We start from the raw sequence: 12247 nt of genomic DNA on the forward strand, positions 1-12247 counted from the left end.
GATGATTGTTCCTTTAACTAACTCCTAGAGAAGCATAGGGCCTCAGTAAACTTTTTCCAGTCACTTCGATTTTGGGCTTTTGTTTGTATTGTATTTTCCATGCTATTAGTATACTTTTATTAAAGTATACATTATAGTTCTATCTGTCTCTCACAAACGATTGAACAAATCTGTTTTGATGTTAAAATGCCAAGCTACACCTGTAAAGTGGCAGATCGGTTGAATGAAGCGACGTAAGTGGCTAAATTGGTTTAGACGTCGATAGGAAGACGCGAGTATAAATTCTGCGCCGCGATTCAATAAAATTCTACGTACATTTTTCTAGTCTCTACATTTTTGCAATGTGCGTATAAAATGCTTTCACATCGACTTCGAATATGCAAGATATACAACCTCAATACACGTTTTATGGCTGCAATTGTATATTTTATCAAACTTCTCGTTCCTTTGAATAAGAATGAGATATCATATTTCTGTGTACAATAATACAATTGTGGATAGACTCTAAGGCAACTGTGGGATACCGATATTCCGAGGGATACTTTTCGCTTTTAAATTCTGACTCTGTGACTCGAATCTGTTTCTCAGATGCTAAAGGCAAAATTCTTTCGTATTTTTCATTCGTTCTCATAGAACATTTTTAAATTTTGTATATATTTCAAAGGTCCTATAAAGCTTCGTTGAACCCGCTTTTGAGGTTACTTAAAGTTTCTTTAGATCTCGCATGTATTATACGCGCTATGTCTATAGAACAAGAGTTGACGACCTAATAAGCCGCTCTTATTGTATGCAGGGTATTAAAATTAGCAGATTAGCCTTCTTAACCGCGTTGCGAGTGACCTCTTGCGTACTTAGTCATTATAAAATTATAAAATAATAAACTATTACTTTATAAGAAAAGAATTAGTGTATTTACAGTGAAAAATGTCATGGCTTAATGAGTTAGCTTCAAGCTTGTTATGTGTATTTTTGTGATGATTATTTTATCCATATGAGTTAAAAATAAAAATTTCTCTATATTTAATGCGGTTCAAAGATCATGATAAAAGAAAAAAGCAACATGCTTAAATTTAAATACGCATACATTTACACTAATTAGTGTTGCCCACACTCAAAGTGTTTCTATTTTTACCTAATTTAATTCTATAGGTACTTACTTATTATTCATAATTCAAAGGAAGAACTTTAAGATCATGACAAATATATGTAGGTATTTCAAAACTTAGTTTCATTCAAATAGTGAGATGTTGCGTAAATACCAACAATTATAATTCAAATAAACTATCGAATAACCTTTTCTTTAATCTTATTTATCGCAAAACAAACCATTTTTATGTATGGAGTTATCCTCAAAATATTTGTTTTCTATCTCTAAAGCCCATCATCGTTAAATTGTTTATGTTTACGTATTGTCATATTTGCTTGTCTCTACAATATGAAATATCTTATTATTCCGTACACATCGTTACGTGACATAATACACAACATACAGGAAACTCTGATCAAACTTGCTAACAAGTCAAGATAATTTCTCAATGCAAATTCAACGTCATACTTTACATGAACTCAGCTTATTAATATGAAAGGTTTCAAAGGAAACTAACGAGTAAAAGTTAATACATACTAATTCTGCGTATTAAGCGATTTTCCTTTAATGTTATTATCTAACTATTGCTACTATAAATGTTTGTTACTAGATATCTGTGAAGCGTAGAACTAAAGTATATACATTATACATACTCGATACAGTTCTTACTTTCCGAGTGGGAAGGTAAAGTTAGCAGGGATAGGTAAATATTAATAATAAAAATGTTCTTAAAAGAAAATATGTTCTTAGAATGATGACCAACGGTCAACAACAGCTAGCGACGAAGACGGCTCCGTCACACCAAGGTCGGTGCGATTTGTGGAACGAGCCAAGGAACAAGAGGACGAAGACAAACAGAAGACCGCAACGGAACAAACGCAAACAATGGACGAGACGACGCAGAAGGACAACACGACCGCCGCACACCGGTGAGTATTAGCTCACATTACCAGCCTTGAATTGGCCGATATCAAACCAATATAATATTGTTATTGCTTCCCTCGGAGTCGGGTAAACAGAGACGGCTCAACAACTTAATACGACGATATCTCCAACAACGCGGCGTGTTTGGTATCACTAAACCCCAACACTGTTCACGCTCGCTCGCGCAGAAGAAATAGCAAAGTTACGTACATATCTACGTCCCATGTGCCAACTTTATATAAGTTAAGTTGGCAATATTAACTCAATCCGAGTTACAGATTCAACTCTGGAATAATGTTTAAGTCGAAGCGAAGTTCTAGTTCCTTCGCTCTCGCCGGTACGTGTCTACTTTATCGTCCCGTAAAACTTGCATTGCAACTTTAATTGCTTGCTTATAATTGCAAAGTTGCAAAACCAGATAACTGAGCAATATGTTATATATTAAGTTACCGGAAATGTATGAAATCAAGGAATTGTATACAAATCCTCGGAAATGTAGGAACAATTCCGATACCATTTAGGAAATGTATAAAATATTGTTTAATAAACTATTTAATGCTAGATACCCTAGAAAATGTATAATCTTCCTCGGAATTGTATACATAATATAATTCCAATATCGTATTAGGAAATGTATAAAGTAAATGATTTCTGAAATTCTGTAATAAAACACGTTGTTATTTTTTTTCATTATAGCACTTATTGAGACAATCGGGTAACAGTCTTACCGTAAAATAATAATATGTTCATATTATCTTACTAATTAACATTTATTAAATTTACACATGGGTCCTGACTGAACAGATTTATCAACGCCGCGCTAAAACCGCTGCAGCTTTACATGAAATTTAGACACTGGGTTAATTTTATGATGCAAGCAAAGATATGACGACATCAATATAATTGAATATCATAAATTATCCGCTAAATATTATATTTTTCAATACAACACCATGTTATTGTTATACCTACATACCGTAGATAATTATTTATATGTAACTTTAAATTCAATTACTCATTCATGGTTTCCCGCTCTGTACAATAGAATATGATTTTAATAATCATATCAGACTAACGGAAATAGAACGCTAAAAATGTCTTTTTTAATTCAGTACTCGATTATTCGTCTATAAATACATAGATTGAGTTGTAGGAATAACAAGGCTTTGGCTAAATCAAGCGACGGATATGTTTTCGTTCCTTATTTTTGGTTTTAAGATTATTTTTAAATATGAATAATAAATCTCTATATTTGTATTATAATAAAATAAAACCTGATGTTTCCCGAATAGTAATTAGTTATGCTTTGACTTTAATATTAAGAGACCGACTCATTGTATGAATCAAGAACTCGTATTGAAGTTCTGAATAGACGTGACACTATTTCGGTATAAAATAATATATCGGTCTATTAAGCACAATAAAATATTCAAAAAATATTAGTATAAAGAATTTTTACTCGTCTATATTACGGTCGAGGCACTATCCAACAAAAATAATATTATTTGATACATGAATTTTTCCGTGAAAACAGAATGAATGTTGAAACAGTTCTTTCAGCGGAAACTTTTCATTTGAGCAATATTGAATCGTGCATGGTCAAGGACAGTAATTGTTCGAGATCTTTCCAATATGTTATTAAACGAGTATTAAGAACATACAACGTATCGGAAATGAGCAGCGTTTAATTGAGTCAACTCCATTGTATTTGCTGTGATTTGCTTGATCGAACTAATTGGCCGCCAGTCGGGGAGAGGTTGCGCGGCGTTGTTTCTTTTGTGCTTCAGTGAAATATAGCGGGGAAATAAATTGTAGTGATTTTTTCCCGTGGCTAGACTGTATAAACATTAACTTGTGTACGTTTACAGTTTCTTCTACGAGTAATTGAGCGTTGTATCTTAGATTTCGCTTTTAATTTTGCATTGTGGGTAACTAGCTTCCCTGAGGAGTTATTTACCTTCTCGATTTATTATACTCTTATATCGAATACCTTAAATATTTATAAATCGATTTATTATACTCTTCCACCGAGTACCTTAATTATTTATAATAGAGATCATATCGAAACCCAATACATAATAAAATGTACATTTTGTGAAATATAAATTCTTCACTTTCGAAATTGGAGAGACGGTCTCTTATTGCCCAGAATATTCTGGACGAAAACGTTGAAATATGACCTGCATTTGTAAAGAGATAGGTGACTCAACGGTAGACATGTCATCAAAATTGATGCAACTAGTGTATGGCTAGAACATTGGAAAATATTAAGTACTATTTAAGATGCAAACTTTCTAAATTACAAAATATAACCTTATAAAGAACTTGCATAATAATTTCATATATAAGTATATATATCTTACATGTTTATCTTTACTTTATCAGCATAAAATGCGATCGATATAATATTATATATTTGCAACGGATTAGCCGACGTCGGATCTAGCCGTATCGTCTGGCTCCCACACGGTTTTCGATTTCAGTTCTAGAAAATTCTAAGCTGGATAAACTGATGTTTCAAGGTCATTGTCACCATTTAAACTTGTATACGCAGTAGCCATTTATACGCCATTATTTATTTATTTATTTAAACTCAAAATACAAACAAAACTTATTCTAAAAGAAAAACAGCACAGAAGGCGGCCTTATCACTTAAGAGTGATCTCTTCCAGGCAACCAACTGATAGAAAGATAAATAATAAACTAGAAATAGGAGGTAGGTAGAAAGTATAAGCAAAGATAAATAAATAATAATGTTATACAAAAATAACAAATATTATTAAATAAAGATTATAAATACACTAAATACTATACAATAAAAACATACATTAACAAAAATAAACGTATCTTAAGTAAATACATACACATTTATATACATACTAGCTTTCCGCCCGCGGCTTCGCCCGCGTTGTCAGAGAAAAACCCGCATAGTTCCCGTTCCCGTGGGATTTCCGGGATTGCGTCATTTTCCCGGGATAAAAAGTAGCCTATGTCCTTTCTCGGGTATCAAAATATCTCCATACCAAATTTCATGTAAATTGGTTCAGTAGTTTAGGCGTGATTGAGTAACAGACAGACAGACAGACAGAGTTACTTTCGCATTTATAATATTAGTATGGATAATACATATATATACATATAAAATAAAAAAGACAAAGAACGAGAGAAATAATATACGTTCTAATGAACTAAATATAGGTATTAGGTACCTACTATTATACCGAGTCAAAAGCCATTATTCTTAATATTTTATTTTAATTACGCACTGTGTATCCAGTTTTAATTGTTAGGTTCAGTATAATCTTCTTATATGTATATAAAAATGAATCGCAAAATGTGTTGGTAAGCGCATAACTCGAGAACGGCTGAACCGATTTCGATAATTCTTTTTTTATTATATTTCTTGAAGTACGAGGATGGATCTTATGTAGAGAAAACGTAAACATGTATCACGGGCGAAGCCGGGGCGGAACCGCTAGTTGTAAATATGTTTAAGTTTTTATAGCTCTATATTCTATTTTTAATCTTCTCTTTAATTTTATAAATATTTTAATTGATTGTTAGCGATTTAATATACCAAATACTTATAAATACTTATAAATAAATTTGTGTTATAGCCTGTCCCCGTATAAATGTAATTCTAACCTTATCCACTCCTTTACACAAGTATAAAGAGTCCGTGTAATATTCTATTAACCCTTAATTAAAATTATCCAAGACTGTTCAGTCTGATGAGCCATATATGGAGAGAAAACATTCTAAAAAGTCAAGGAAGCAAAAATTTATAAAAACGCCACCAACAATATATTTGAATTATCCTTTTAAAAATATGGGGGTCAAATGTAGCGCATAAATTATGAATTCCTTGCGCAGAGCACTAATTGTTTACTTGGTCCCATTCTTATTCGTAAAGAAGTGCGATATTTTACGAAGACGCCGGCCGTCTCGCACACGCTACCGAACTTTTAATGAACCACTAGCTGTGTCCCGCGGTTTTACCCGCATAACTCCGCTCCTGATGGTCTTAGCGTGATATATGGCCTTATAGCCTTCCTCGATAAATGGGCTATCTGACACAGAAATTATCTTTCAAATTAGACCAGTAGTTCCTGAGATTTGCGTGTTCAAACAAACAAACAAAATCATATTAGCATAGATTGTCCGCACTGAGATGGGGTTTGGTTTCAGATTGGAAACGCCCTTGATACTCACGTTAAACGCGCCGAAGAGTAATTCGGCGGTCCAACAGCTGTTTAACAGCAACCGGCCGCCGCCGCCGGCCATTGAGCCGCAATTAATCACCTCGGAAACTTTACGGTAAGTACACTTTTGTGCAATTGCCCTCGGTAACTCGAGGACAAAAGTGGCTAACGTTGCGCGCTCGTTCGTTATAATTAGCAATGGCAGTGCGGTTTCATAGATCCTTGTGTAAAAGTATATTTCTTCGAAGTTATAAGTAACTCGATTAAATATTATTTGGTCTGCAAGTAAACCAAATAAGGTTTTTAAAAACTTTAAGTTCTCTCTAAAAAAAAAATGAATCAAAAAAATCTGCTTGTAAAAAAATATGAATATTTCAACTTTTATATACATTAGTAAAAAACGTGGCGGAAAATATCATGATTAAATTGCAACATGCATAGGAATGCTTTTAAGTCATTATTAACAACGTGCTAGGAAGCACGTTGTTAATAATGACTTAAAAGCCCACAGGTAGTTTGTAACCTTATCTCCGTTTATGAAGGCCAATTAAAAATATGATTTTAATCTGTTAAATCATTTTATACGAAAATAGTCATTATTTAATTTGAAACTCGTTTCCAACACTTTTTAGGTGTAATTCTTCGTAAATTTCTTCTTTACTCTTTTGCGTTTATTATATGAAAAAAAAAAATATATTATACTAGTGCATGGGATGCCGGAGTCAGGCCAAAAAGCGAAGAAACTGCGGTGAGGCGGGTCGCGGAACGGAACGCTCTTAGGTGTTCTCTACTTCGAAGCGAAGCAAGGAAGAAACAACAACCAAAGGTAAACGTTATAAATAATAACTTGGTACAATGTATTTTTAAACAGCCATTTTATTAAAATCCTGTGTTTTTATTTTACAGCGTCGCTTAACTACTTGAATTATATTCAGACGATAATAATGTAATACAAAAAGCCACGTCTAAGAAAAGTTAATCAGACGCTATTTAATAAAGATCCATGTAATAAATACATATTATATTCTAAAGTACAAAACCCGGAAATATGATGCAATGTAGTCCTTTCAGCGAAGCGGAGTAAAATTGGTTTGCAAGATCAAATTTTTCATGTATTTGCAATTATATGACGCTTCTAGAAAAAATAATCAATACACTTCAAGATATTTCCTAAAAAGTGTGCTAATTTGTTACACAACCACGTGTATTTTGTTCGATCATATAAAATCATAAAAATAGGCTAAAATAAAGATCGAAAACGAATTATTTATTAATGAAATTTCTGATTTTGGAAATAATTTTTATATAAGGATATGTATTTTGATGTACTGCAGAAAACGTACTAAATTTTGGTTTTCTACTGAAGCCCTGTAATTATTAAATACATATTATATCTCAGAACTTAACGTTGCCCAGCGTTTTCTTTACAAACCGCGCTGCCCGCTACCCCGCCAGTCCTGATCAGGCGCTTGCTAACGTAGGACCTGTGTCAAATTATCTCCGCTCGATTTTAAGTTTTGAGTAAAGATAAATTATTGAAAATGGGTAACAAAACAAACAAAATTCGGAAGAAAGCAGTGTCAGTATCACAAAAAAGGACAGGAAAAGAGAACTAGTATGTAAATTGAGTAATATGATAAAAACGTAGTTACTTGATGCCACAGAATAAAAATATCAGTTGGTCATAAAGTTTCACCTCGTATGCTTTTATTTCAAAACGATAAAAGCTGCGTTACTGTGAAATAAGAGTTTAGTTTATAATAATTTGTTTTATATATACTAGTGGTCCGCCCCGGCTTCGCCCGTGGTACATATTTCGCAATAAAAGGTAGCCTATGCCTTTTCTCGGGTATCAAAATATCTCTATACCAAATTTCATGCAAATTGGTTCAGTAGTTTAGGCGTGATTGAGTAACAGACAGACAGACAGAGTTACGTTCGCATTTATAATATTAGTATGGATCTCTCCATACTAATATTATTATTATTACGTAATTGGTGTATTATTTGCATAATTTTGGGGTATAATTATTAATTACAGTTGTTTATTTTAAGGAAAAAAACAATAATGATTATTTGTTAAAAAATAATTGATAATAGTCAAATAATAATGATTATTGACTAATAATAATTATTAATCACTACAGTAAAAGTTCCTTATTGGCGGGGTATATGTTCCATAAAATATATGCCTCGAATACAGAAACCGTGAATACGGAATGGTAATTATTATATGGGATTATAGGTTCTACGTTATACGTTCCTAGGTGACGATTGAGATTTTTTTCGTGTCTCATTTTTTTTAGTTGACATTATAAATTTATAAACTAGGAAGAGTGCAGTAGACGTTACTCGATCACAATTATTTTTGTAACGAATGTGAAAGACGAAACCTATAAAACACGCAAAGCGGCTTTTACTATAAACGGAACTACATTTAAAAATATACTTTATTTATTGAGTTATAAGGTTGCTTCCATTCTGTTTATTTACATTCTCAAAAACATCAATCGCGGCAAAGGCGGCTTGCGACAAAGGCGGCTTGGGTCAAAGGCCTCGGCGATATCATTAATTAACAACATAATATTATGTACTTTAGGCTAACTTGTAATAAGATCTATTTTACTTTCTTATTAGTCCATTTGACAAGGATATTGTGTTAGATACCTATTGGAATAATTTTATTATTATGTATGTACTTATTAAATCCGCGAATAAAAAAATTTTTAGTCGCGAATATAGAAATTGGGTCGCATTTTTTTAATTCCCGAATAGTGAAAACGCGAATAAAGGAAGCGCGAATAAGGAACTTTTACTGTATAATAGATGATAATAGTTAGTTCATAATCATTGTTATTATAGTTCATTGAAAAGTTACATTTGGGGTTGCGTTTTTTAGGAGGACGCATTTTATTTTTTTGATGTGTAGGGGGGGTTAGTGTGAAGCTATCACCAAGTTTGTGGGGTCGCCACCCTTGTCCCACGGCCGCCATCTTAAAAATAGCGCTTAATATGGTTTTTATGATATATCTCTTAAACTATTAATCTGATAAAAAAAAATTGTCAACATTATTTGTTGCAAATTAAATTTTCTACAATTTTGGTCCAGTAACTTTTTGTCATAGAACTATAAATAAAAATGTTATGAGTGAAAATGTTCAGAAATTAGCGATATTTATATTTTTCAATAAAACTTTTTTTTTTTTATAATTTTACGAAGAAATAATATCAGACCATTTTTGTAGATTGTTGTAGTATTGTAGTTATATTGTAATACACGCGCTCTATACTATTCTAATATAATACTCTAAGCTTCTACTGGTAGCAGCAAGTAATATTTATTAGTTACACCAAGTACTTCCATAATTATGTTGTGCTAATTAATAAATTCCTAGTACCTACTTATCTCAGTTTATAAAGTTGTAAATGATTTCTTTATTTACTTTTATATTTACAATCTGACACAAACACTTTTACATTGCTTACATAATAAAAATTGATCACAATTTACTTTTGATATAAGTATTTTACACTGTGGCATAGCGCTAACGTTACGAAAAACAAACGACGCGAGGAGCGCGAGGAGCGCGTGTCACGCGAACGGCCCCGCACACCTCACCTCCAATCTTGCCTCGCGTTGAAATACCTCGCGTTAAGCGAAACATAAAGTTTTGCTATACTGCACAAATACAGTTTAGTTTTCATTTCGCTTTACATTTCCAATATGAACCGCAAACATTATTTGCACATTTAACGAACACCGCCTTCCATAAGTAACAGATAGTTTTTATTCCATTTTTGCATCCATTAGAAGTCGATTATATTGACGTTCTTTATTATAATTTTATTTATTCGACTTCTTCCGTCATTTTATTGTTTATTTTCTTTTCATTACCGTTTGACCGACGAATGGATTTTAAATGGGAAACAGTGAACTTTGTTTATTTACTGATTGTTACTGAAACGGGAACTCCGAGGAGCTTAGCAAAATTGCTTTTAGTTAATTGCCGAAACAAACACACAATATTCATGTTATGTTTGTTAATCTACATTGAATTTATTAATTTAATCTTACATAAACATCTACCAAATATTATTGAAACAATTACCTATATTCGTACATGGTTCCTGTCTGAGTTAAATTTGTAACAGCGATGTCTGGGTCAAACTAAAATGCATTTTAATGAAAACTTATTTATATAAAGTGTAAAGGTCAGCTCGGCGGCGCCGTCCGCGTCTGTCTATTTCTGTCAAAGGCATTATATCGTAAATTCGGAAACTAAACTACTGCTTACCGATTTGCTAATTTCCCATTTCTATTTAAGTTCGTCAGAAATACGTTTGACAAATTTTGAATTATTCCGGCATCGAGAAATTGCAACATCACTGTAATTATATAAGATTTAAAATGTACACGTTAATAAACGATGCATGACAAATTAATGTATGTCGCAGTTATGTTTACAAAATAAAGTTCCACGTTTGCGAATGAAGTTTAGAGCTGTTTGCAACAAGGCTTTGATATTCAGATGCTCCACAGCGACCTTCAGCGTCATTCTGTTAATTGGATGAGCACATGAAAGCAAGTCTATGTCATATTTGTTATTAAGTTTTGTTCTTAACATACACACTACAAGGTACTTATGCAACCGTATCGCAAAATTAATTTAACTTACTCGTAATTTAGTATTTCAGACATAAATATAACAAAATTGAATCCGTCTTTGCGAAGTACAACAAAGAAAATTAATTAATTTTACAACATTACTAAAAGTTTATGGTTTCGAGTATTTCTTTTATAGCTTTCCTAATGGGCTGATATTAAATTTCGACTAAGTCGGAATACGCGTTTCATTTCTAATTTTACATTTATTGACAGAAGGCTTCAAGGAAATCTTTCTTAATATTCAGGAGTCCGTAGGGCGATATAATGAAATCTGTTTAAAATAAAATCTGTTGTACATAATTATATTAAGAAAAAATTCATAATTCATTACAAGTATGAATAGGGAACTGTATAATTTTCGTTTATATTTAAAAAAAATATATGTAGCCGGAAGACCCATTAATGTCTGGGAATTATTCGACATAGGTACTCCCGTATGAAACGCCTTACATAGTAATATACTGTTATCGCGTGCATACACGCTCTACTTATATAAAGGCTTAAGCGGCTTAGTTTTAAAATCCTATTGACTGCAATTAAAATGTAGAAAGGTCAAATGTTTGGACTTAATCAACACCCTAAACAAACTTCTAAAGCATTGACGTTCGTTATTAGTTTCAGCCTTAAAGTTTGACTCGATGAAAATCTACTCAGTTTAACCATTACCGACTTTAATATATTCTCCGACTAAATAAAGGTTTTAACCTTAACAAAACTTAATAGCTTTTAAATTATAATAATTGATTAACCTCACACATAATAGTTAATACTGATTAGACATTAATATGCCATATATTATATATACTGGAAAGAAAATTAATTTTTATAACGACGCAAAGTTTTACAGAGTAATTGTAAATATTTCTCTACGGGGCTGCAAAAGAACTACGTATTCGAGAGTATTTAAAGCCAAACTTTAGTTGCCGGTATAAAGTACTACAACTTACTTTTTAAGTCCTATTGTTACATCTGAAATTCAAACCTGTATCACTGGAAAATAATATAAAAGTTCTTTTCATAAGTTATTCACATTTGTGCGTATTTTCGATGCCTTTGAATCACGTAAAATGAATGTTGAGTATGTATATTATTATTTATGTATTATTATAATATACAAAATGAGCATTACATTACCAAATTGTATTGAGCAATGAGAGCTCAGTATCGGATTTATACTCTTGTTAAGTTTTCATCAGAAATATGTTACATTTTCTCGCTTGAAATTGTTCCATTGCGAATAAATTTATTTTCCGACAGAAATTGAGAGTGAAAGGTGCGACCGGTAACTGTGAATAAGCGGATTATTCTCCCAATAATTGCTTTATAAACTGATCTCAACAATACGCGTAGGCGTTTGTCAACATTATT

General features: G+C 32.3%; 1 protein-coding gene across 3 annotated transcripts in view; it reads left to right on the plus strand.

Moving 5' to 3' along the window:
- Positions 1 to 12247, plus strand: part of LOC123705367 — a 94536-nt gene that overhangs the window by 53113 nt on the left and 29176 nt on the right. For all 3 annotated transcript variants that reach the window (XM_045654110.1, XM_045654111.1, XM_045654112.1), the window contains exons 5-7: positions 1838 to 2016; positions 6200 to 6328; positions 6919 to 7039. In XM_045654110.1, the coding sequence (XP_045510066.1) occupies positions 1838 to 2016; positions 6200 to 6328; positions 6919 to 7039 (429 nt within the window). The remainder of the gene's footprint in view (positions 1 to 1837; positions 2017 to 6199; positions 6329 to 6918; positions 7040 to 12247) is intronic.

The sequence above is a fragment of the Colias croceus genome, chromosome Z (assembly GCF_905220415.1).
Source record: "Colias croceus chromosome Z, ilColCroc2.1".
NCBI classification, from domain to species: domain Eukaryota; kingdom Metazoa; phylum Arthropoda; class Insecta; order Lepidoptera; family Pieridae; genus Colias; species Colias croceus.